At 49.0% G+C, this 26,588-nt stretch overlaps 1 protein-coding gene across 10 annotated transcripts in view; it reads left to right on the top strand.

The window, feature by feature from the left end:
- The first annotated feature begins 1,165 nt into the window (after window positions 1-1,165).
- The window catches only part of CACNA1C (calcium voltage-gated channel subunit alpha1 C), a 559,109-nt gene continuing 533,686 nt past the window's right edge, over window positions 1,166-26,588 (top strand). For all 10 annotated transcript variants that reach the window (XM_040972179.1, XM_040972175.1, XM_040972178.1 and 7 more), the window contains exon 1: window positions 1,166-1,214. In XM_040972179.1, the coding sequence (XP_040828113.1) occupies window positions 1,166-1,214 (49 nt within the window). The remainder of the gene's footprint in view (window positions 1,215-26,588) is intronic.

The raw sequence follows: 26,588 nt of genomic DNA, 5'->3' as shown, positions 1-26,588 counted from the left end.
AGGGGTAGGGGGGTCCGTTGGCCTGGCTCGGCTAGAGGGGGAGCTTCGGGGGGTGGAGGGGGCCGTGCCCGGGCCACCCCCGCCCCCACCCGCCGCGGCGTGCCTCCTCCCTCCCCCATCCCCTCCCCCCCCCGGGGCCCACGCCGTTCGCTGGGCGCAGGGGGCTCTCTCCGGCAGCTCCAAGCCCGTGTTCAACTTCGGGCTCAAGTCCTCCTCCTCCTCCGCCGCCGTGCGCCCCGCGCCGTGCGCCCCGGGCCGTCTGTGCGCCGCCGCCGTCACATCTGGAAGCGTTCAGCGCGTCTGCCTCCCGCGGGCGGGCGGGCGCGGGCAGGGGCGGGCGGCGGCGGGGCCGGGCGGGAGGGAGGGAGGGAGCGCGGCGCTCTCTCTCTCTCGCTCTCTCTCGCTCGCTCTCTCGCGCCCGCCCGCCCGCCCGCCTGCCTGCCTGCCTGCCGCCGGTGTCTCCCTCTCTCTCAGCCTCTGCAGAAGCTGCTCCCTTGCCAGAACGGCGCGCGGCGCGGCCCGAGGCGGCTCCCTCCTGCCTCCTCACCTCAGGAGTTGGAGGCTGTTTCTGACAGGAGGCAGCCGAGCGGCGGCCCCGGCCGGTGCGTGTGTGTGTGTGTGTGTGTGTGTAGTGTAGTGTAGTGTGGTGTGTGTGTGTGGTGTGTGTGTGAGGGAGCCTCGCCGCGGACCGGCCGAGACGTCGGAGCTCCCTGCGCGGGGCGCCGCCCGCCCCGGGGTCCCTCGCGCGCCCTCGCCCCTCCTTTGCGCCGCCTCGCTGTTTTTTTTTTTTTGTTATATATATATATATATATTATTGTTATTTATTTATTTATTTTTTTCAAACGGTGTGGCCGCCAGAGGTGCGGTGCTCAATTCTTGGAAGGGGCCCGGATGTACCGAGGATGCACTGCAAGCTCACTCGAGGCGGCAGTAGTGGAAAGGAGCAGTTTTGGGTGTTTGATGCAATAATGGGCATCAGGTAATCATCCGAAGGCAGGAAGAGCTGCTGCGGATCCACAGCTGTCTCGCGTTTTTCGCACGAAAAGCCGCCGACCTCGGAGGAGGGATTAATCCAGACCCGCTCGCTCGGGGGCGTTTTTTTTTTTATTTCCCCCCCCCACTGCTTCCTCTTTGTGGCTGCTTCTTCGGACACAATTTTCGGTCCATGGTCAATGAGAATACGAGGATGTACATTCCTGAGGAAAACCACCAAGGTAAGATTGGACACCGCCGCCCCGCCGGGGTCCCCACCCACCCACTGCCCCACTCCCCCACTCCCCCACTCCCGCCGGATGGCCCCCCGAGGCTGCGGCCGCGAGGGGGCACGGGGCGGGCGGAGGGGGGGGTACCCCGGCGGCAGGACCCGGGGCCCCGAACCCACACTCGAGCCGGAGCGGAAAATCCCCGCCCCTCCCCCGGCGCCTCCCGGAGGAGCATGTGTTTCCTATGAAATCGCGGACGAGGGGGGAAAAGTTCCCCAAGTGGCCGCCTCGCGTCGGGCGCGGGAGCCTCGCTGCTGGGTTGGCGGCGCTGGGGGGGCAGGGGCGCCGCGGGCATCGCCGGGCCTGGGGGGTGGTGGTGGTCCCTGGCCGCTCCGGGGCGCGGCTGGGGGGCGCGCGCGCGTCCCCGCCTGCCTGTGCGCGCCCCTCACGCCAGGCCGGCACCGCGACCCCCACCTCCTCCCCCGGGCCGCCCCCGGGTGTCCTCGGGTTGCGGGGCGGCCACTGGATCCCCAAAGCCTCGGCCGCTCCAGGTAGCGGGTGGGGGCTGGGGAAGGGAGGCGTGCAGCTGGGCGGCTCGCGCGCGCTTCGCCCTTTCGCTACCGACCCTTCTTCCCTACACCCAGCCATCTCTCCACTGCTGTGGACCCCGAGCGTGCCCACGCTTCGTGCCTTCTATCCGCACGCACATGGGGTTGGCACCTGAGGATGGTAGCCGTTAGAAAACGGGCGCTTGGTGGGCTTTGCTTGTCCATGTTTTAAGCAGATAATGAAAGGGTGGGACCAGCTCGTCTAGCCGCACGCTACTGCCCCGGGGTTTTTCTGGGCATCTTCAGTCTTGGCAACAGTGCCACAGGCCCTCTCTGTGGTGGGGGAAAGGTCCCCAGGTAAAACTCCCCACTTTCTCGAAACTTTCTCCTCCCCCTCCCCCTAATTAACAAGTGATTGTTTTCAACATTGTCAAGCCTCCCGAGGTTAGCATGGAGTGAGGACCATGTGGTCCAACGCAGGGTCTGGCAACTCCAGCCGAAGCTCCGGTTCCCTCTGGGTGTCCTCTCTCCCTTGCCTCTCCCAGGTCCCCCAGCCTCCCTGCCTATACTCTCCTTCTCTATCTTGGCCCCTGTTGCTCTCTGTTCCTTTCAAAGGACCCTGTGAGGACCAGGCTGGAGGAAAGGTCTCAAGATCTCCTTTGTCCATCCTGATCCTTCCTTGGGCTCCGGTCTCCGCTAGGTGGGGACAGGACCCCCCCCCCTTGCCTACACTCAGGTCGGCCCTCCTGCCCACCTGCGCTCCGTCCATCTCCGAGACTGACTCTGGGTCCTTTTGCCTTCCAGCTTGGGTGGCAGCATGAGGGATTCTGGTTGTCCTTGCACTAGATGATTTTGTCAGTAAGGGACGGGGGCCATGTGTAATAGGGTGAGTTGGGGTTTTGGGGTCACAGAGGCTGCTTTCTCTGCCCCCACCACTATGGCTCACCTGTTTGCCTCTTCCTTGCCTAGCTGGTGGAGTTGTGGATAGGAAGGAGGGAACATTCCTGAGAGTGGGGATGGGCTACCTCCCTCTAGGCTGTGTGGCTCAGCAGCCCTGAGGGGAGCTCAGGAGTGCTGTGTCAACCGGCACTGCCAATGGCAGAGTGGGGCTTGGTAACAATGATTACTCACATGATGATCATTTTAAAGTCTTTGCCGGGTTTCCCCTCAGTGCTGGCTTAAAACCCCTTTTCGCCCATTTTCCTTACTCGGAATTCCTTTCTTCTGCTCCGGTGTTTCCCCCCATCCCATCATCCCCACTGCACACAGAGAAGCAGCCATTTAAAAAGTCCTTCCTTGCCACCTGGGATGAGGATGGAGGGGAAGGGAGCGAGCCAGCGGGCGGCCAGGAGCTCTACCTTTGAGCAGCCACACGCTATGGCAACCTGAATTCTGCCGCTCCGCCTGGAAGCTGCAGTGATTATATAATCCACACGAGCCAAGTTTGCCTCCATTCCTAGGTGCAGTTCTGGGTGAAGGGCCGGTGGGACCCTTGTCCAGTTCTGTTCGGGTTGGTGGGCATTGCCCAGATTTTGCTGCGGGAGGTGAGCTGGGCGATGGCAATGATAGATCAAGAGGAGGAACACACACATGTACGATCATGGAGCTGCTGTGGTTTGCATCACTAAAGGGGAGGCAAAATGTAATTGGGGGCTAGAGTTTCAGGTGACAGAAGAGGGGAGCCCTGTGGTGGTCACAGGTCGGTCACGGTGAACACAGGGCCAGGAGAGCTACCCCTGGAAGGGCTGTTTCTCGTCTTTCTTGCACACTTGAGGACACCCCCCCCCCTGCTTTCCAGGGTGTTTGTGTGAGTGAGCGAGTGAGAGAGAGTGTGGGAAGTGTGGTTTGAGCATCAGGCCTTGGAGGCTGGAGGTCAGTGGAAGTTCATGGAAGCCCTGACTTCTGACCCTAGGTTACAGGCCCTGGGGTGGCACGCTCGAGCCACACCTCACCTCAGGTGCCCTGTCTGCTCTGGTTGTATGCCAGCCTCCCACTTCTCTGGACCGATTTTTCCATGGCAGGCTCCAGCTAGCAAATGAATCTCTTAATAGTCAACGGTTTAACAAGTAAAACGTCAGAGTGTCCCTTATCTGCTGGAGACACGGCAGAGGGGAGAAACATGTGTTCTGCGAGTGGAAGACACTGTGCTTTTCTTTGAACTGCTTAGCAATGCAGCAGAGTCATCAGCATCCTAATAAAGTAATAAGAATAAGGATCATGGGTCAAGGAACATCATTGCCCGCACCTTAGCTTGCTGTAGGATACAGGAAGCTCAGCTTTGGCTTCTTTCTCTCGGGAGAGGGCGCAGAGGAAGCTGGGTGAAAAAGACTGTAAGGCTCAGATCACTGCTAGTACCGCACAGGTGCTTTAATGTGGCTAACTTCCCGGGAAAGAGCCCCTTCTCCATTATTCTCATGAAATGCATAGAAACTGTATTTAAGTGTCTGGCTGTAGACACACACACGCATGCTGAATAAGGAGACACAGGGAGAGCTTGAGGAACCTGGTGCTTGGTACAGAGGAGCAGGGAGAGTGTAGTGACCTTCGACTTGGGATGTTGCTACCTTATACTTAGTGGAAATTTGTTCTGGCAGGTGGAGGCTAACCGGTTGTGGTATTTTGCCAAACAAGTGAGCCATGATCCCCCTGGAGTCTTGGTGACAACTTAAGACTCTTGCAGTTTTCTCCTTAAAGCTGCTGGGGATGTCAGCTGATGTGAGGACAGCCTGTCAAGGACCGAATGCAGATGCCGAGGCCCTGCTGCTCATGGGGTTCCTAAGCCTGCGCAAGCTGCGAATGCTGCGGGGCTAGTGGTGCTTGTGACTTCTGCCTCTCCCGGTAGGTGGCGCTAAAGGGCTTAGGAGTCAGGAAAGGGGCCCCAGGGTCAGTTTGTATGGTGGGGGAAAGTTGAAGCAACCACTGGGAGAGCTGTGTCTGTCTCCAGGGCCACTCCTGCCCACACAGTGTGTGGTTCCGTGTCCCCTTCCCTACCTCCCCCCCACCCTCAGGCGGCTCTTGCAGTGGCAGGGAGGGTCCCTTGCGTCTGTTGCATTTCTTGCTCTCAGTGGCCCTCTGGCTGCATCCCTTCCCCCGCCCCCCAGCTCAGCGGGGAGCAGCTGAACTTGCTAGGGCGGTTTGTGGATGTTCTGCCCTGGTCTCCGTGGATGGTTTAGGAGCCAGGGTCTCTCCAGCCCAGTGGAAATCTGTGTTGAAAGAGAACCCGTGAGTTCAAGCTCAAAGGCAGGAAGACATCTTCCCAACCTTGCTGGGTATAAAGTCATACAAACAGCTGGGTCCCCTTTGCAGCTTGTCTGCCAGGTCTCCCACTGGGTTGTGGTGGAAAAGCTTCGGAGAACTAGTCTGGTGGGCACTGAGCTGGCTCTGGTTTTCAGCGATTGTCTCTTGCCTTCTCTCTTCTTGCCCTGTCATCTCTGTAGCCATGAGGCAGGTGGTTTGAGGCCTGAAGAACCCTCGCCACCATGTTGAGTGGCTGGCAGCATTGCTGCCTGATGGGACACTGGTTGGTGAAGCAGGGTTGCAAGTACCCTAGGCAGCCTCACCCCGATTTTTCCCTTGCCTGACCCGCGGAGAGCAGAGGCCAGCATTTGAACTCAAGATACGACTTGATTTTTTGCCATGTGGATTTATAAAAGCTGGTTGGCCATTTGGAAGACACTTGGAGACTGAGCAGCAAGACTCATTAACAAAATAATCGTCCTGATTTCTCCCTGTTCCTTCCTCCTACGTTGTCTGGGTTAATGGCAGGTACTGTTGGGAGGAGGACAGAGGATTGATTTAAACAAGAAAAGGCTTGGGGAATTGTTTTGTGAAAGATCAGATGCTAAATATTTAGCGACGTAAGTGTTCAGCAATCTGATAATGAAGCAATACTCAGAGACATGGATGTTGGTATGAAAGTAATTTAGGAAACACCTGTTTACATGCACCTCAGGGTTAGAGGCATAGAAAGCAAGTGCAAGTGACAGAGTCCCTCTGGGGAAAAGGCGCATTTTCCAAGGCTATCTCAAAGTCAGGGCTGCCATCAGCTAGACCCAGGGCAGAAGCCTCAGTGGGGAACCTAAGACCCAGGTGCCACAGGGGAGGACTCTGGTGTGTCCTATGTCCCAGCAGGTTTTTCTGACCTAGAGTGTTTCAGCAGGCCTTGGGTGCTGCCCCAGGCAAGGACCCTTGCTTATGGTGGGGAAGGGTAGTGGAGTCCACTGGTGCCTGCCTAGCATGTGCTGGAAGCTGGACCTTGGGTGCCTTGTGTCAGGTGCTGCCATGATGCTGTGCGGGTGACAGTTGAGGGACTGGGAGTGGCCTCACAGGAAGAGCTGTCACAGGGTTGGAGATTTGGGGAGCAGAGGCTGCAGAGGGTTGGGGAAACGGGAGCGGCACACTTAGGCTGTGGAACTGACCAGGAAGGAAGGATTTAAGGGATGACAAGGAGAGAAGTTGGGGTCTGGAATTTGGAAATCAAAGGTTGCAGATGGTGGGCACCACCTGGGGGGTGGGAAGGCCTGAGGACTGGGTTTCTTCCTCACCCTTCGTTCAAGTCAGACCAGTAAGGGCTTCATCTGCAGTGGGCTACAGTTTACATTATTTATTTAAATGAAGCTTTTCAGCTTCTCTCTATTCTTCCTGTGTCTGTCCCCACCTTTGTGTTGTCTTGAAATCATTTCTGAGAGGTTAGATTTAGGAGCTGGGGTGGGGAGTCTGACACGGAACAGGTTTGGAAGCCCTTCCTCAGACTAATTTCTTAAAGGAGACGTTTGTACAGGCGCTCCTAAAGCTCCCGTAACATTCAGATCGCAATCTTGTCTGTAAGCAGATCTGCCCTCTGAGTCTTTCTCCTTTATTCTCTTCCTCTCTGCCCCATTCTTGGCTTCTTCTATGCTCTTCGGGAGGGTGCAGTGGGGATGGGAAGCTGGGCTGTGTAGTAGGACTCCCCTTGGCGAGCTGTTAGGAATTCTTTGTGGACTGGCCAGCTCTGCTGTTGGCCAAGGCTGGAAGACAGGCGTTAGCTCCTCAGCAGAAACCACAGGGAAGCTTCGGTTGGCCAGGGGACGCCTTGCCCTGGACCCCACCTTCAGGACTGAACAGAAGTTTCTTCTATTCTCTTTGTCAGGGTCAGGGTCATAGTCCCACAAGAACATTCTCAGTCCTGGTGGTTTAGATTTTACGCAAGGAAGAGAGTTCACTTGTGACCTGCCTCTGGCCTTGCCATCCTCCTGAAGTGTACCAGGGTTGACGTGTTAGATACTCTTCGAAGCCGTCTTCCAGAAACTTGGTATTTGAGGCAAAGTTCAGTTTTAAGATGAGCCACGAGCCCATCTTAGACATGTGGCCTGTGAGTTCCCTATAGGACGACACCATCTCAGAACACAGGGTTGCTGTAATTTCGTGAGCTATTTGAGCTGGCAATTTGCCCACAGAGGTTTCTCTGGATACATTCGGCTACACTTGGCATTGCACCTTTGAACCCAGTGAAAAGGAAGAACAAACAGAACAGTCTTGTCTCCCATCCTTTAGAGAACCAAGCCAGAATCCAGACAGTAAACGAATATTCTCCCCTGTATTGCCTGTGGGCAGAAATGCTGACTTGATGACTCAATGAAGCTCTGTTTACTTTAGAACCATTGTATTGTGTTTAGTCATTTATGTTGTTGTTGTTTTTCTTCCATAACGATCCATGTTGGACTAAAACCTTTCAAAGACATTGGCTAACAAAAGGAATGAAGTTTCTAACTGAATACAAACAAATCGGGCTGTCACTAGAGAAGTGACATGGGTGTGTGTGATTGCACTTGATCTCTTGGGAGTTTGGAAGTCATTGGGTGTCACCATTTCACTTGTAAAATGATGATAAGATGACCTAGCTGGTCAGCATCTCAGGGTCACTCAGGCCTGCAGTGGGAGAAGTGCCCAGGAAGCAGGGTGCACATACGGTTACTGTGAGAGCTCCCTTCCTCGGAGGGCTGAGAGCTAGGTGTGCAGCAGTAGAAACGGCAGTGGGGGGCAGCGCTCCCACAGCACTGCTCACACCTCTGGGGGTGTTGTTGGGGGACCGACATGGTCCACAACCCCAACGATGAAGTTGTAAAAACCTTGGAAAGCACGACACTAATGTGCTGGATGACAAAGGAGTCAAGGAAGACGTAAACTTTTTTTTTTTTTTATTTATTAGAAAATCAGATATACAGAGAGTAGGAGAGACAGAGAGGAAGATCTTCCATCCACTGATTCACTCCCCACGTGGCTGCAATGGCTGGAACTGAGCCGATCTGAAGCCAGGAGCCAGGGGTGTCTTCTGGGTCTCCCACGTGGGAGCAGGGTCTCAAGGCTTTGGGCCGTCCTCCACTGCTTTCCCAGGCCACAAGCAGGGAGCATTTTGACGTGAGGTCTAGTGGTCCTTGATGGTTGTCAGTCAGCCTGTGGCCAGGAAGATCCCAGGACTGCTGTTTTCCAGCCAGAGGAACAAGATCAGCCAGTGCATGCGTGCGTGTGCATGTGCGTGCGTGTGTGTGTGTGTGTGTGTGTGTGTGTAGGCGTCAGGAACCCTGCAGCTGTGCACCTGCTGTGCCGCCCACATGCTCACAGCCTGGGCACTTGTGCCTCCTACTAGAACACACCTCTTAGGGTCTTAGTAAGCTGCAGACAGAGCCATTGGTTGTGCAGGAAGCATACCACGTCGACACTTTGCAGCCTGAATTCACCGCTCTAAATGTAGCTTCCCAGGATGGAAGGACAGACTGCCTGGGAAAGAAAACTTTGCTTTAAAAAAGTAAACGTTGACTTTAGAAAAAAAAATTTTTCCCCCCCTCTGAGTAGTAGAAGTGCTAGATATGTGTAGTTGATTCCACACAGTTCCTTGGGACACTTATCAGAACACAGAAGGAATAAATCTAAGTATTCTACAGCTTGGGGAGTGACTGTTCACAATACGCTTGTGTGTATTTTGGGAAGAACTTGAAGGGGCTTTGGGTTATCTTCTGCTGCTTTTTCTAGGCCATTGGCAGGGAGCTGGCTAGGAAGTGAAGCAGCCTGGACACGAACTGTTTGCCCATATGGGATGCTGGCATATCAGGTGGTGGTTAACTTGCTGTGATAATGCCAGCCCCTTTCATAAGCAGTTTTTTTAAAGTTTGCAGTTTAGTGGCCGTAAGCATATTCACAGTATTGCATAGCCACTGCCACAGTCTATTTCCAAAACGTTTAATTGTCCCAATGGAAACTCTGTACCCATTAATAATAACACTCCACACTTGTCACTCAATTCCTGCTAACATGTACTTCCTGTCTGTATGAATTTGCCTGTTCTTAATACTTCCTGTCAGAGTCCTTTGTGTCTGGATTCTTCAGCAGAAAGCTTTCAGGGTTCATCTATGTAGCATGTGTCAGAATCTTGTCCCCTTTTATGGCAGAGTAAGTGTAAGCCAAATTTTGCTAATCCGCTTGTTGACAGACACTTGGGTCGTTTCCACCTTTTAGCTATGGTGAACGGCATGACAAGGAGCTTTGGACGTACAACTATCTGAGGGAAACTTCATTTTCAGTTTTTCCCAGGTGTAGCATGGAGTGGCATTGCTGGTTTAATCACATCATTTTGGTTGTTAGGGTCCATCTCCTTGTGTAGCTCCCCCAGTTTGAATCGTTGTGTAGGTGGGCGAAAGTATGGGATCTCAGAAAGTTCCATGGCGTCAGTCGTGAGGGTCTGATATCTTCTCTGGCTTCCAGGGCTTAAGTCAGAAATTTGATCCCAACTGTGTGTTTGACAATCTTGCAGCTGCCTTTTGATGAGGAGTGACTGATAAGATCCATATTCCGAGCATCAGGAGGGTCCCTCCATCCAGTTGAACTCTCTGTCGCTTGACAGGAAGTGGGTGTTTGGTTCTCTCTGTCCCTCCCTGGCCCGTGTATGTCTTGTCCAGCTGCCTATGGACAGACATGCTCTGCCTGGAAAGCCTCAGGACCGTGGCAAGGTCGGCTTCCCAGATCTCAGTGGTACGCGAGCAAGGCTGTTCACACTGCCCGCCTTGTGTCAAGCTTGCTGAGTTGACCAGGGGCCTCCATCTCTTGTCTTAAAATTACCTTGGTGGGAAAAGCAGCATCACATGGCTCTCACCTGCTGCTCACACAACTGGAAAAGACTAGGAGACAGCATGGGGAGAGAATGGGGAAAGAGAAGATGGGACTGGGGAGTGAGGGGAGAGAGCAACATACGCTTTGCCGTGGATTGATGACTCAAGTAAATGGCTCTGGCAGCCCTGTTCGCCTGCGAGATGGCTGTGTTTTATCTACGAATCATATTCCCAGCTGATGTGAAGCAGAAATCAACACCCCTTGGTGGCTTGGCTGAACCCACCTGTCAGACCTGGGCTCAGGGACGCGGATGCCCAGGCTTGTGGCAGTTATGGAAAGCCGGTGCATGTTTATCTGATTGTCAGAGAGTGCGTTTCATGTGGCCTTTGCCTTCACATCCCCTCCCTGACCCTGCTTACAGGTGTGGCTTGACCTCTGAACATAGCTGGGGCTGCACAGTTTTTCCCTCCGAGGATGGTGCTCCCGATCCGTGTGTGGCTGCCCAAGGCGTTCCGGGGACCTGAGCTCCACGTCTGAGTGGAACACGCTGACTCAGACCTCATATTTGATCTGCAGTGGATAGGATCTTGTGCTTTGGGGTTTTCAATTATTTAAAAGGCCAACATTTTTGACCTATGCCCAGCTGTCAGAAAGACCAGGAGATAAGAAGGCTTTTCCCAGGCCAAATTAACTGTGAAATGCCTCTGAAAATGAGGTGTCTCGTGCCATTTGCATCGAAAACAACCTAGAGTCTCCTCTTCTCTCCCCACCCCCTCAAGTGGACGCTAATCCTTAACACAGTTACTGAACATCTGCTTTCCTGTAAGGGTTCCTGGCTGCAGTGGTTCTCCCTGTCTTTAAGGAGTTATAGCCACATCAGACACACAGATAATCACAACTGTGGTCAAAGACAGAATGTGCTTATGTGGAGATAAAGGACATCAAAAGAAGAATGGTGATGCAGTCACATGTTAGCTTTTCATCACTTGAGTAACATACCTGAGAGAAGCTACGAAGGAATAAGGGAAGATTGATTTTGCCTCGTGGTTTTGCTGTTTTACGGTTTAGTGTCAGGCAGTCCCGTTGGTCTAGTGTTTGATGAAGGTGGTGGTGGCAAAGTGCTCGTGGAGAGAGGATTATGTGTTGAGCCGAGAACTAGGCCAGACGTGGCATATATGACTAACCCTCTCTTGAGAACTGGCTTCCAAAAGTAAGCTCTCAGTGATCTAAAGACCCTCCACTAGGTCTGCCTCTCAGATGCTGTAATTGCACCAAGCCTGCACCTTTAATCCACTGACCATTAATTCGAGTTTGGGTTTAACAAGGAGCCAAAGCAAGTCAGGTGGAACACACGGAGGAGATATTTGTGAAAGTGGTGATGTAGCTGAATCTTGAAGGATGGGCAGAAATGGGATAGAGAGGGGGTGGGCTGCCCCAACAGAAAGAATGGACTAGTGAGTGATACACTGACAGCTGTATGTGTTGGCTTCTAACTGTCGGGAGCACAGTACAGATGATGTGTGGGGTGAAGTGAGGGAGAAGGCTGTTGATGAAGCATATCTGGAAGAAGGCAGTAGGCACTGGGCCGGGGATGGGAGTGGGGGGTTTAACCCAGCAAAGGAAATAGGATTCGGTCTTTGCAACAGACATTGTCTGCATCTGAAGATAGGAATGTACAGTGTGGTGTTGGAGGGGGGAAGTTGTAGAGGAGCTGTTAGGGATTTTAGGGAAGTCCTGGGTCCTGAAATGTTGAGACTGAGCTGAGGAAGCTGAGCTTTCTGTAGAAGGAACAAAGTTAACAGGGAAGCAGTGCAGGGCACCTCGGAGTCGTCAACTAAGGGCTCTGAAATCTCAGCAGCCTGCATTGGGGGCCAACAGTATTCTCAGAGAACATTTCCCCAGAAAATAAGCTTGGTAAAGAGGGACAGGCACTAATCAGATCAGGGAGTTAAAGGTCTCTGGTTTTGTCAGGAACCAAAGAAGGCTAGATGGGGTGGGAGAGAATGGAGAAGGTTGAGATGGTGGTGGGAGTCAGGGACAGTGCAAGGTTCAAGACGCAGCTTTCGTAGGGGGCCTGGAGTTCAAATCTTCTCACTTGTCCTTTGTATTTGAATTATCCGGATAGCTGGCCGGTCCCTTTAAAGTTCTGAATGGGGACACAGAGACTTTGGGAAGTATGAGAATAGAAGATGGCAAGCTGGGGTGTTGGGGGAGAGTTAGGGCAGTGGAGTAGGAAGCATTGTGTGTGTGTGTGTGTGTGTGTGTGTGTGTGTGTGTGAAGGGTAAGCATATGAAGACCGAGTTTACTGGCTTCCTACCTTGTCCTCCCAGGTGTCTTCTAGTGCTGACGCCCAAGTAGAAATCCATGTCCTAGAGACCTGGGGTCATGTCCAAGACATCGAAGGAAAGAAGCAGGTGGTGTGAGGACTTGCGTGGAGCTGGACAATAAAGATGAGGCTTTTCACAGACTGTCTTGGACATCAGGGAGAGGATCTTAACACTGCTTGTGTCCGTCACAGAGCAATGGTAGAGAAAGCAGTGTTCTAGGGAATTCAGATGGGAAGTACCAACCTTGGGGCACACCTTGAGAGTACTCAACTTTATGTTGCCCCCACCTCTTTGTTCCCAGATCCCCTCATTCCTAATTCACACCAGGCCAAGTTTCCCAGCCCATGATGTTAGCTCTCCAGAGAACTGGCTAGCCCCCCGTGCAGTGTTAAGTCCTTTGATTTTTATGTCTTTATTATTATATCAGGTTACCAAATTCTTGAGAAGACAGCATTCTTTCCCCCTCCTAACCCGTGACAAAAATGTTAGAAACCACTGGAAAAAAAAAAGTCTCAGGTTGGATCCAGTTGGAGCTTTACAATGTTTGAATTTCCCTGTAATCAAGAAAAAAGATGATATCATGAATATCAGTTTTTGGTGCCCGGAGTGAGGAAACCCTTTGAATGTCATGGAAATCTACTGGGTGACTCTGAGTTTCCTCTTGGTGCAGGGGGGCTGTCCTCGTCCATGTCACCTGTGCTTGGGTCTCTGAGTGTCGGGGTCTGGCAGTGTTGGTGGACTGGAGGTCTGTTCCAGGCATGGCCGGAGGGGCAGTAGGTGCCAAAGTCACTGAGTCAAGGAGGCCAAACTCTTGCATTTCTACTCCAGTTCTTTGCACTGGCCAGGGCCTCTGGAGCAAATGAAGGCCAGTTTCATTTTTCCACACTGGTCCTGTTTCAAAGAGAGGTTCCCTTGTGGAGTTCTCAGTCATAGATGCCAGTTTGCATGTTGTTAGGAATGGAGTATTAGGCTGCGTGCTAAGATGCACAGTCAGGGGGCTGTTTGGCCTGAGCAGCAGCATCACTGTTCTTTCTGTCTTGCCTGGGAACAGTGTGCTGACAGCCCGCCTGGGAGTGGCATGGCTGGCCTTACGGTCACCATCTCACCTTGTCCTTGGCTACTGGCCGACTTTGGCCTTGTTGTGATGAACCTCCAGGGCAGCGCTGACCCCAGTGTGATATCTTGCCAGGTCTGGGCTACAGAAAGCTTTGGGACTTTTTTCCACTCTAGTGAAACTTGGACAGGATGGAATGGTTTCCTCTGAGCATTTCAGTTGCGGAATGAACTCAGTGTCCAGATGCACAGGTTTCCTCGCTTTCTGCTGCTGTTCTGCTTCAGACAACAGGCCCTTGGCATTTCTTTGGAGTTTGGCTTGCAATGATGGAGAAAAGCAAATGCTAAAGAAGCAGGTGTTCTCGAGTTTGGTGGAACATTGGGATGGGCTGGTATCCCTGAGCGCCAGTTCCACTTGTCTAGGCATTCTGGAGTTGCAAGGATGCAAGGTCCTACATGCTTGCCTAGTGGATTATTCTAAGTGGTTATTCTTAGGTCATTGTTAATCTGATAGGGAGAGGATTAGATAGCAATAAGCATGATCTAACTTGTGTGCTTTTGGCCCGGAGGCAGATGAATGGAAGAAATTCAAAGCCAGAGACTCTTAGGGACAGGTTCCTCTAATGCTATAAAAATTTTTTTTTAAAAAAGATTTATTTATTTTTTATTACAAAGTCAGATATACAGAGAGGAGGAGAGACAGAGAGGAAGATCTTCCGTCCGATGATTCACTCCCCAAGTGAGCCAGTACTGCGCCGATCCAGTACAAGGGGCCAGTACTGCGCCGATCCAAAGCCAGGAGCCAGGCACCTCTTCTGGGTTTCCCACATGGGTGCAGTGTCCCAAAGCTTTGGGCCATCCTCGACTGCTTTCCCAGGGTACAAGCAGGGAGCTGGATGGGAAGTGGAGCTGCTGGGATTAGAACTGGCGCCCGTATGGGATCCCAGCGCGTTCAAGGCAAGGACTTTAGCCACTAGGCCATGCCGCCGGGCCCTAATGCTATAAATTTTTAATTTGTGTCTGTGGGGTTTATGTGCTTGTGCACCTATGTACCTGTGCATTTGTATGCATGAGAGGATTTAGTAAGACAGTGTGTGTGAGAGGGAAGAAGCAACAAGGAGAGAAGTGTGGCCCAAAGCCCCTGAGAGACCGAGTGTTGTCCCTGTGTGCAGCTGTACCTGGGAACAGGGCCTTGTGGTAGATGGGTTGCTGCCTTTTGCTTTGGCATTTTGCTTGAAGCATTTAACTTGCTTAGGGCTACAGTTCTGACATTCTGTCTCCTTCTCACCCTCACTGAGAATCTGTTCATTCTTTTAACTCTATCAGTAAGTGACTATTACCTGAGTCGTCTGGAGGAAATGATGCCAATACAGATGTCTTTGTTTAGAACCAGGTTACATTCAGTGAACTTGTTGTAAACAGAAAATGCTGGATTGAAAGTGTGTTTAGTACGCCTAACCTTCTGAACAGCATAGCTTAGCCTACCTGAAATAGGCTGAGAACACTTGCAGTATTCCTACATGTGGGCAAAATTATCTAGCACAGAACCTCTTTTATAAGGAAATAGCGAGTGTCTCATGCAATTTATTGAATACTCTACTGAAAGAGAGAAGGGAATGGTTGGATGGGTACTCACTGTTAAAATACACAGTTGAATGCACACTGGGCCTGAAGAATGGTGTGAGTGTTGGACTGAAGTTAATTGCTGGGTGATAGGGAGGCTGCGGTGGCAGGGCCATTTGTTTGCGACTGGAGCTGTGGCTCACTGCCACTATTCAAAATTCAAAGTGTGACTTCTGAATGCCTTTTGCAGTGTAATAAAGTAAAACAAAAAAATTGTGAGTCGACGTATTGCAGGTTGGAGACCGTCATCCTAGGAGGAGAAAACTTGGTGTCGTGTAAAGACATTATAGTGTAAGCTCCAAAGTGTAAGGACTATTTTAAGTTTACGCTAAGCAAGACTGTCTCGGGGGTGGAATAAGAGCAGTGCCAAACCCTGATCTATGACTTAGACAGTAGTGCCAAGGAAAAGGGCCTTTGGTTGCAAAGGCACGGGCATGCCCTGTAGTTCCAGGGCCTTGTATGTGAAAGTGTGGGGAGCAGCTCATGGGATGTAGGTTCTTTATCTTACCTGAAGTAGGAGTGATTCAAAGGATAGATGGGTGAAGCTGGATTGGATTTTTCCATTCCATCATGGTCTAGGAAAAGTAAGCTGTCTCTGTTTTAAATTATCTTCATCCTTCTTTTCTTTTTTTAAAAGATTTATTTTTATTATTATTATTTTTTTATTGGAAAGGCGGATATACAGAGAGGAGAGACAGAGAGGAAGATCTTCCGTCCAATGAGTCACTCCCTAAGTGAGCGCAACGGTTGATGCTATGCCGATCTGAAGCCAGGAGCCTCTTCTGGGTCTCCCATATGGGTGCAGGTTCCCAAAGCTTTGGGCCGTCCTCGACTGCTTTCCCAGGCCACAGGCAGGGAGCTGGAAGGGAAGCGGGGCTGCCAAGATAGAACCGGTGCCCATATGGGATCCCGGGCATGAAGGCGAGGACCTTAACCACTTGCGCCACCGCGCCGGGCCCATCTTCATCCTTCTTTTAAGAAAATATTTGTTTATTTGAAGGTAAAGTTACAGAGGTGATGGGGGCTGGAGAGAGAGAGAGAGAATGAGTGAAAGTGTGAGTGAGTGCTCTTCCATTTCCGTTATATTCTGCAAATGGCTGCAGTGGACATCCTTGGGTCTGGCGGGAGCCAGGAGCCTAAAACTTCTTGCATGATTCCCGCATGGATTCTTGGACCATCTTTCACGGTTTTTCCCGTACAGTTAGCAGGGAGCAGGATGGGATAAGGAGCAGTCAGGACACAAATTAGTGCTCATGTGGGATGTTGGTGATGCAGGCAGCAGCTTAACTTGCTGCCCCATTCTGCCATTCCGTGTTTTTCACTCTTGAATGATAGTCCAGTCGGGCACAGGATTCAGTTTAGCAGTCATCTTTTCTTAGCAGACTATGGTTCTGCCAGAATCTTATGACTCTTATTGTTGGTGTTAAAAAATGTTTTGTTTTTCTAAATGAATAATCACGATTCTGATAAAAATTATTTTTTTTTATGAAAGGCAGATTTTACTAGAGAGAGGGGGACACACAGAGAGAGATGTCTTCCATCTGTTGGTTTACTCCCCAAATGGCTGCAACAGCTAGGGCTGGGGTGATTTGAAGTTGGGAACCAGAAGCTTCTTCCTGGTCTCCCATGTGGGTGCAGGGTCCCAAGGGTGTGGGCTGTCCTCTACTGTTTTCCCAGGCCACAAGCAGGGAGCTGGATGGGAAGTAGACCAGCTGGGACACAAATTGGCACCCAGATGGGATGCCAGCACATGCAGGTAGAAGATTACCATGCTGTGCCACTGTGCCAACCCTAATTCTGAAGAATATCTATAGAAAAGTGTTATCAGTTTATGTTTTGAGTTTATATGTAGATTGAAAAAAATCTTGCTTGCACTTGGTGAGATGGCTCATTCTGAGGATTTTTGTTGTTCACTGGGTCTGGAAGAATCTTAGTCATTATCTTTTCAGATATTGCCTCTTCCCATCTCTATTTTTTCTAGAGCTCTTATGATGAAAAACGATATAAGAGTACATCAGAATGTTTAAGGAAAATGGACTTGAAAGATTAATTTAGTGCCAAATTTTTTGAAATTTATGCATTAGGAGATCTTTTTCTATTATTATTTTTGAAACTCTTGACATAATTAGGGCAGAAAGGTTCAAGTACTACAGGAAGATGGGTAAGACAATTAGTTACGTATTGTTTCCTTAATATTTCTGATGTCAAAGGAGATTTTAAGGGAGAAGCCTCACCCAGTCTCCCACCCACCCCAGGTCCTAGATGTGGGGCATCCTCCGAGGGTCTTGCCCAAGTGGTTTTGATAGTTCAACAGTTATGAATTGCTGCCACTCTCACCACTCAAAGCATGATGCATTTGTTGGAGATTCCACTGATCAACATAGTCCATCATAGCGTCTCCATTTGCCCAGTATTTTCATTGCCAACATAGAGCTGAGGTGACTGATTGACTTGTTCTGTCCTCTGTAGTTTGATGGTTAGCGTTCTGAGTCCGAAAGTTCGTTTGGGGGATCCCCAAAGAAACTTTGTCTGAGGTGTTCCCAGATCAGATTCTTGTATGTGCTAGCAAGCACAGGGCCCAGTACAGTCCATCGCCCCGATCAGCTGGTGGTTGCAATTGCTGGGTTGGTTCTGTTTCCATCCCTGTCTTCCACTGGAACCAATGGGTGTTTGCAGTCCAGCCTGGTTCTGCCCAGCACATACTCGGCCCAAGAGGAGATCTTTTAAAAGTCCAAGGAAAGTGTACGATATGGAAAAACATTCATGGATTTCAACATTTTTATACCAATATGAATAGCTTTTGATTCCACTTTGCATGAAGTGGTTCCTCCTTTTTATTTTCCCTACCCATTTTATATCTTTTAAGTTCTCTTTCACATTCTGTATTTCATTGCTTCTCTTTCGTACATTCTACACAGTTTTTCCATTATGTCCTTCATCTCACTTTGCTTATATCTAATCTGCTATTTAAATGTTTTTTTAAAATATTTAGATGATTTTTATTTCCTTAAAATTATCTTTTGATCTTGTTCAAATGCTTTGGCTCTTTCATAGAGTATGTTTTGCTGTGATTTCTATTCCTTATTTTATTTAATAATTCTTTTGTTATACTTGAAATTAAGAGGAGAGAGAGAGTTAGAATATATCTCCCAACTATAATAGCCCATAATAGTCAGGGCTAAAGCCAGGGCCCTGGAGCATGTTCTGGATCTCCCATGTAGCTGCAGGGACCCACGTGCCTGGGCTGTCATCTGCTGCTTTCCCAGGTGCATTAGCAGGGAGCTGGCTCAGAAGTGAAGCCATTGGGAGTCAAACTGGCACCCATATGGGATGCCAGAGCAGCAGGCGGCAGCTTAACCGCGATGCCTCCATGCTGGCTCCTATTCCATATAGTGTATATAAATATTTATATTTTAAATAAATTTATATGTAGAATTTGTGTGTAATTTATTTATGGCCTATTTCAGATGATTTTATCTATTCCTGCAGAATACTTATACTATCTGCCGTGTCCATGGGGTGTCACTAGTATTGGATTGTTTCCTTGTGTGGTGTGCATATTTTGAGCTCATCTTCACTGTGCTTCTCCTCCCATAACGTTCTAAGCTGTTTCCCATTGGTGGGCATTTTTGGTGGTCTCAGTGATCTGGAAGCAGTTTTGATATTTGCTTAAGATGCAGTGGCCACAGTGTCCTGGTTCTGTATTTTGTCATGAGAGCCATTTTCCACACCTAGGATCAAGGTTAGAGTGCACCATGGGTGTACACTGGCCTGAGTTTCAGCAAAGTACAGGAAACACTTGAACTTATTTCCCCTTCTGTGTTCAGACTCACTGAGTGGGATTGCCCTGTCCTGTTCTTCAGTGTGATCTCAGGCCTAGTTTGACTTTCCATTCACGTTGCTTATCAAAGCAGTGATTTCAATAAAGGGACCGATGGAGCCCATTGTACATATATTAAAATTTTTCCCTTAGTCTGGGTGTTGGAGGCTCTAATTTCATGTTTGGATTGTTGTTGTTGTTTATTTTTCACTTTGGAAGGAGAAGAGATAGAGATAGAACTATATATAGCGTGCGCGTGTGTGTATGTGTGAGTAAGACAGAGAGAAAGAGAGATCCGTCTATTGGTTCATTCCTCCAGATACTCGCAACAGGACTGGCCAGACTGAATGCAGGAATCTAAAGCTCAAGCAGGTCTTTGAAGCAGATGGCAAGGCCTGAGCACTTGAGCCATCATCTGCTGCCTTCAGCGTATTGGGAAGCTGGATCGGAAGTAGAACAGTTGGGACTTGAACTAGGCATTCTAGTATGGGATGTGGGTGTCCCAAGTGATGAGTTAACTACTGTACCAAGCACCCACCCTCCAATCTCATCTTTAAAAATTATTTTATTTTTGTTCTTACGCATGGATTTCACCTTTGTGTGAGGAAGAGGGTCAGGGCTTGATTTTGCTTGCTTCCTATCTTTGGGCTTTTCTTTCCCTCTCTTGCTTATGGGACTTCTAGGAATAGGCCAGGGGAGAGGGACTTGGAGGAAAGGCGGCCATTATCTTTCTCCCTGATGGTGGAGTCTTGTTGGCTACTAGGCTACTCTCCCATATGGCTCTCTCTCAAGCACCTCTGTGCTGCTTGACAAGGTCTCCATGGGGGTCTTTCATGGCTGGGGGTGGGGATGTGATCTCTACTGAGCTTTTTCTGTGGAGGCAACAGGCCTGCTCTTCAAGCGGCGTGCATCTGGCTCCGCCCCTCATCCTTTAACCTTAGAGCCGCTGTTGTACTTCGGTGAGGGCTGCTTGCTGCCATCTCCCTTTCTCTTTGCCTTGCCAGCACAGCTACTCCAATTAGCTTCCTGCTTGGTTTCCAGTTGACTTCCATTGGTGTGTTTGCGCACTCTCGGCTAGGGAAGACCTGATTTAGGGTCTTTGCTTTGACACCTTAGAGTGGGTGTTTGGGGTCTCTCACTTAGTGGGCATCAGGCCGGGGGGGGGGAGAGGCTGATTTGCCTTGTCTGTAGGCAAACTGGTCTCAAAAGGTTGAGTTTCCTTGGAATTCAACTCCTGTGGCTGGGGAGGAGAGAGGAGCAAGCTCCTCTCAGCCCACAGCGGATGGCCTTCAGGTCTCCTGCTTTCTGCTGCCTTCATATATAGGCTGGATGGAGTGGTGGAGGCAGGATCAAAGGACCTCCCACTCCTGGGACTTGTTGTGTGTCCAGGGCTTCTGTTGCTTGCAGGCTGCCTCTCAGTAATTGTCTTCAGGTTTGTGGCTTGAGCCATTATTCTGAGTCAAAATTGGGAAAGTCTCAGTGACATCTGCTTTCTCTCATTTTTTCTTTGATCTTTTCTTTGATCAGGTATATGGATTTTGGAGCCCCTCTGCTTGGGTGCACTTGTTCCTGGCTCTTGGTCCTGTGCGGGACCCCAGTTTTAGCTGTGCATTTAACACAGTCCTGTAATTATGTCTCCCTGCCATGTAGAGCTTTCCACCTCAGCCCTTGCGCTTGGACCTGTAACTTGCACACGTCCTCCAGGCTGTCACAGCTCTGTCACCTCTGCCTATTGTGGTCCTTCCTTCCTGGCCTGAGATATTCTCCTCCCTCTGTGCTCCACTCTCAAGATTCAGCATTTTTCCACATTTCTTGCTGGTCTGGCATGGCCTTCTGTCTTTCCAGGACTGCATGCTTTACAGACCACTTCTACTTCCATCATGGGTTGCTGTAAGGGCTGTCGGGCTAAGAGTAGCCATCTGTTTTGAAAGTATTGGTCCATGTATGAGGAAGGGATAAAGGTGGATGTGTCTCTGGTGATCTGCCAAATTATTCTCCTTTGAACTAGACATTTAGTAAAAAGGAGACTTATTAGGAGAAACTCTCAGAAACCATTTAAGAACTTGCCTCCACCACCGATTGCCTATTATTGTGGGCTCTAGTGATTTCTAATCTGTCTGATGAAGTTTACTGATTTACAGAATCTTTTAAGCTCTTAGGATGTTTGCTATTCTTAATGTCATTTGGTATGAGAGATATTTGAGAAGTTGCATTGAAACATGTTTGGTATATACTCATTCTGCCATCTTCACTTAGGGAATCAGAGACTATCAATCACTAACCAATCAATCAGTCAACCAGTCAATGTGAAAGAGTGCTCACTGTGATTTTGGCATTGTAATAGCCACTTGGCAGAGGGTATAAGCAAGCATAACCGATTCTGACAGCAATGTATTAGGTGTCTTCTAGATACAAGACAGGCAGGGATACATACACTGATGGATGAAACAGCTGGGCATCTTCCATCTTGTGCTCACAGTGGAGCTACTGGCTACAACGACCGTCCAGTGTCTCAGTGGTGACAGTGTACTCCATTGTTAACATCCATGTGAGGATATGTCAAAATGTTCATGGGAAACAATGAAATCAACTATTTTGGTGCAAATAATGTTAAAGTGTGCAAAGAAAAATCTTCCAGAATTTCATGGAAAATGCATGTTATGAGCAAGGTATGCATAGATTTTAGATTTTTTTTTCTCATCAAAATAAACTTATCTTTAAAAAAATATTGAAGAGGCATAGACATACACACAGACGGAAGGAAGCAGGGAGAGTGGGAGAGGAAAAGAGAGAGATGGAGTGTTCTTATCTATTAGTTTATTGCCTAAAAGCCAACAATGGCAAGGTCAAAAGCCAGGGGCTGGGGAATTGGTGCAGGTCTCCCCAGGTGGGTGGCAGGAATCCAACTCTTTGAAACCATCCGTGTTGCCTCTTAGGGTCTGCCTTAGGAGAAGCTGGATTCAGGAGCCAGCCAGAACTGAGCACAAGCCCTGTTGTCTGATGTGGGATGTACATAGCTTGACTTCTGGGCCAAGTGCCTACATGCTTCTAGACTTGCATTTGAATTCCATTTATCCACAAACATTTTGATATTTTTTGAGAAGTACGTGAATCCTCCAGTCTTGTAGAAGTCTTACTTGTTCTTATATAATAATATTATTGCACTATATATGATTGTTTAACAATAAAATATTGTATACATACATTTGTGGAGCTGCAGTGCATAAACTTGACATCATGAGCCTATTAAGAACCAAATTATTTTCAAACGAATCTAGCAGTTCATCAGCTTTTGGATAAGCAGGTCAACCCAATATGACAGATGATTTTGTTGTGGGATTGAGATGCGCTCTCTGTGTCATTGAGTCTGCTGGTTGTCGACTTGCCTTTCTGTGCCCTTTCTGTTGTGGTAGGTCTTTCTCATTTCACTCTGAGATCGGAGCTCTTCCCTCTCACCTCTGTTCGCTTCTGTCAAATCCTGTCTGCAGACAAAAGGCCCTTGTAGCACTGCACTTGCCTGCCCTGGCTGTCACTGTGTGTCTTGGATGAGCTCGGCTCATCAAGAGTGAGCCCAGGGTGGGAGAGTGATCCTTTTAAGGAAACAGTTTAAGAGCTCCTCCAGCAGGAGCTTGGCCACCTGGACCCTGCTCAGAGGGAGACCGGAATCGACTATTTGTGTGTGTGTATGTATGTGTAAATTTAAGTATCTTCTCTCTGAAGTATTTTGCATGCTCAGACTTTTTTCTAATTGTGAAGGGAAAGATTTTGTCTCCTTTCCAGAGATTTCAGGCATCAGCAAGTAAGTTCAGGAAGAATTAGTAAGACTAAAAGCCTGCTACGGATGATTTTAAGTGAGTCTGTGGTTTCAAATTAAAGTGGACAAAGGGCTTATCAAATATGGCTTCTGGAGTGCTGTGTTGACAAGCTTGCTAAGCTGTTGTCTGATCTCAGGGGAAAGGAGCTGGTGATTGCTTAGTGATGTCTGCCATAGACTTCAGATGGAGGTAATTCAGGAAGCCAGTCCTCCTGGACTCTGGAGAAAGCCTCGTATCATGTTTTATGCACGTATAAACCAACAACCAATTCAATGAAAAACATCCATTGATGTATGTGTTTAGTATAAGGTAGGGAAAACAAAAAAGAAAAAGTCTGCTCATTTAGTATTTCCTCCCTTTTGTTCACTTAGCTGTTAGTTGTGTTTTTCAAAGTGAATGAAAGCTGAGGGCTCCTAACTTTCATGAAGGAATCTCTTAGATAGTACTTTAAAGCTGTGCCTTCCAAGTAGTTTCCAAAAACATCTCACACAGAATGCCTCCTTTTATTCTTCCTTGGCCCCTGTGTTTCGAGTTGTTTTTATTGCATAGGTGGGGAAGCTTAGAGATGGTCTGACTCTCCAGTGGCTGCAGAAGAGTTGGGAGCCGGTGCAAAGTGGACCCTTATCTGCTTACTTTGGACCAAGAGCTTCCCCTGACTCCTCTGGGAGCCCCCCTCAGGAGGCGGAAATTTCCATCTGAGGCTGGGGGGAGCTGTATGGTGCTGCCATGAGTCAACATAGCTGCAGATTCCCTGCATGAGAGGTTGCCCTTATAGCAACAAGCTGATGAATGAGACCCCACCGCTTTGATGAAACATTTTGGGATTTATAAGATGGAAAATTTTGTTTGGAAATGAAAATAGCCTGTGGCCATTCATACCCTCAAGTTGTCAGCTAATGCTTGTCTTAGTCACCTCTCACCATCTTCTGGCACCCGTGGGGGGGCCTCCCTGCTATGGTTCAGCTAGAGGGGTCCGAACTTGGCCATATTTGGTTTTCTAGAGCCGGTTGGCTTTGGAAGTGCCTTTCAACCTGCCAACACCCAAGTTGAGGACCCAGAGCAGAACATGAATTTAAATGGCCAGGCTGCCGCGAGAGCTCAAGTGGAGACAGCCAAGAGCTGTGGGGCCATTTACTTAACATAAATCAGCTTTCTGAGTGTGAGTGTCTTAATGCATTCCTCTGCTTATAAACAGTTTAGCGTCGTGACAGCCAACATCTTCTCACCCCTGCTTTCCTTAGCCCAGACCTCCATTTGCATTGGTTGCTACAACTGGGGACTTGGGTGATTGTGGGGCATGGCAAGGAGGCCGTTCTATGGTGCGTGAGAAGCTGTAGTTTATGGGATCCTGCAAACTGCGGCGAGGGAAGCCCTACTCGTTGCTCCCACTATGCACTGCGCCAAGCGCATCACGTACATGCTCCCTTGTCATCCTCACCAGCAGTTTTGAGGTGGGAATGAACTGTTCTCCCTGTGTTACAGAAAAGAAAACCGAGATTCAAAGAGATTGAAATAATTTGCCTGAGGTCACACAACTAATAGATGGTAGAGACTGGAATTTGTCTTTGAAACCTTTGCTCATAAAAACCACAGCTGTGATTATATAGTTTCTCTTCTGATTTGGACAGTTTGTTGTTAGGATTTTGAGATTTCCCTTGATTGTTTAAATAGCTGCCCATGTGCTGGCAGACCGAGGCTGCAGATACTGCTCAGACCTCCCCTGGTCAGGGGAGGGTTCTGGTGAGGAATGTGTGTCGCCTGGGAAGTAGGGGGTCAGCATGATAAGTTTGTCCTTGTCCCAGCCTCAGATTTAGGACAGTGAGATCCAGGGTCCCAGGTTCTCCTGGGAGTAGATTTGCCAGAGCTTGTTCTTGGGAGTGTGCCTGCACCCATAGGGCGCGAACAGTCAGAGTCCACTTTGGGATAAACAGGGGTGGGTATATTTAGAAATAATCTCCAGAGACTGTCATCTGTGTTTATCTGTAGGCTTGGAGATAAAAGTCAGGGAGGTGGGTCAGTAAGAAAATGCTTGGGTTGACTCCCGGTTGACATATGGCTCTTTCCCAAGGAAACAGGGCAGCCTGATACACACAGCCTATTTTAGGGCCTTTCTTTATCAGTTTGGAATTGTCACTGTCCGCACTGCAGTAAAACAAGACTGTGCTGGGTCTGCCTTTCCCGACTTGAAGAAAAGATCGTCACTCTGGCGGGCCTGGGAGCCACAGTCTTTCGTCAACACACTCCTGTACTGGAGGCGCTGGATTTTTCTATCCCTAACCCAGCCGCAGATGCAACCTTCTGATTCACTGTATAATTGAGGGCAGAAAGTTGCAGAGTGATGTCAAGCGAGTCTGTTTTCACTTCTGGATGTTACACATGCTTCATGTTCTTTCTTTGAGCGCATTCCAAGAGGATACAATAAATAAAGGAGTATGCATACATTGATGGCAGCGGGCTGCGTGCTTCCTGCGGAGTCTGCTGCTTTGGAGTCTAAACCACATTTTTAATAGAATTTCCCTCCTCTTCCCCTTCTCCCCTCCCTCCTCTTTCCTTCTCCACTCTGCTTCCCTTTTTTGTCCCCCTCTCTGTCCCTCCCCCCTTTCTTCCTTCCTTCCGTTGTCAAGCAAAACACATTCTTTTTTCTTTTTTTTTTCTTTTTGCTCATTAGACAAAATAGTTTTCTAGAAGGTCAGAGAAAGCCCAGAGGTTGCATCCATGGCACCATATATTTGGTACTCACAAAGTTACTCGTCTCTGACTTGTCTTCCAGGTTTGAGTCCTGATTATTCTAAAGTCAACTACACTTGTATTCAAGACCCAGGCTGTTTGCCCAGAGGTTGCATCCATGGCACCATATATTTGGTACTCACAAAGTTACTCGTCTCTGACTTGTCTTCCAGGTTTGAGTCCTGATTATTCTAAAGTCAACTACACTTGTATTCAAGACCCAGGCTGTTTGCTACAAGGCAAACCCAATTAAAATGAGCTCTTTATGTAATGGGACATTTTCAGTGGGCCAGAAACCGCCTGTTCTTTGCACCCAGCAGTTGCTGTATTTAAAGGACAAGGGGCTCTGTTCCATAATACCCTCCATTGAAAGAGCAAGGAAGAGATTCCCATGGACGCTGGAAGGACAGGAGCCCTGGCTGGGCAAGACAAACTATCATGGTGTATTAGACCTGATCGTTGTAGCACACTGCTGAGCAGATAGGGAGACTAACATTCAGTCTACCTCATTGCCCACTAGAACGATGATTAGATATTTGATTTAAAGTGCACATCTGTTACATTTAATTGAGGCACAGCTAACAGCTCTGTAAGTAGGATACTTGTTAAGAATTTGGGCATTTTGTTTACGTTTGAATACTAACTGACCTTGTAGGCAAGTGTTATGCATTGGGCTAGCTCACATACACAAATGATATTGGGGTTCAGATTGGCGGTTGGTTGTAAAGAGCTCTTTTTAAAAACATTTCCGTCATCTGCCTCTTTCAAGAGAAAGGGGAACTTTAGATGTGTGAGTAGTCTAAGGCGCGTAATGTTAGAGACCACAGGTTTACATTTTTATTACTTTTTTAAGAGGAAAGAAAGTGGTTTTGGTTAGACTGGGCTGAGCAAGGATTTCAAAGTAAAAATAGCCACGTATTCATTCAATATCGACTGTAAGCCAGGCCTTATTTTAGGCACTCCGTGTGAATTGTATAATTTAATTCTTGTGACAGACCTATATTGTGGAAATTAGTGTTTTCATTGAACGAAGATGGAGAATAGGTGCAAATTAACTTCAGGCTATCGTGTCTGGTAGAAGCTCTGGGGACAGAGCAGAGGTTTGAGATTGAGTGGCCAGGGTGAGAACCTCAGACCTGGGAGAGGTGGCGGAGCTGGATCGAAGCCCTTGTATAAAGCCCAGCACCTACAGGACTTCTTGGTTAAGAAAGGAAATGAGAAAGGCCTGATGCTGCGCTGGCTGGCTGGCTGGCGGGGCCTAGGGCCTGCTGTCCAGCTTCGAGAAAGAGAAATTCTAGACGTGGACCCCTCACTGAAACGCATCTGAATTTGTCCTCCTTTCACTGTATAGGACCCTGAGGACAAAAGATAAACATTATCAACCCAGGAA

Source organism: Ochotona curzoniae, unplaced genomic scaffold, assembly GCF_017591425.1.
Source record: "Ochotona curzoniae isolate NIBS_2020 unplaced genomic scaffold, NIBS_Ocur_1.0 contig_2235, whole genome shotgun sequence".
Classification (NCBI taxonomy): Eukaryota; Metazoa; Chordata; class Mammalia; order Lagomorpha; family Ochotonidae; genus Ochotona; species Ochotona curzoniae.
Note: the sequence above shows the minus strand (reverse complement) of the source record. Positions and strands in the feature narration are given on the sequence as shown.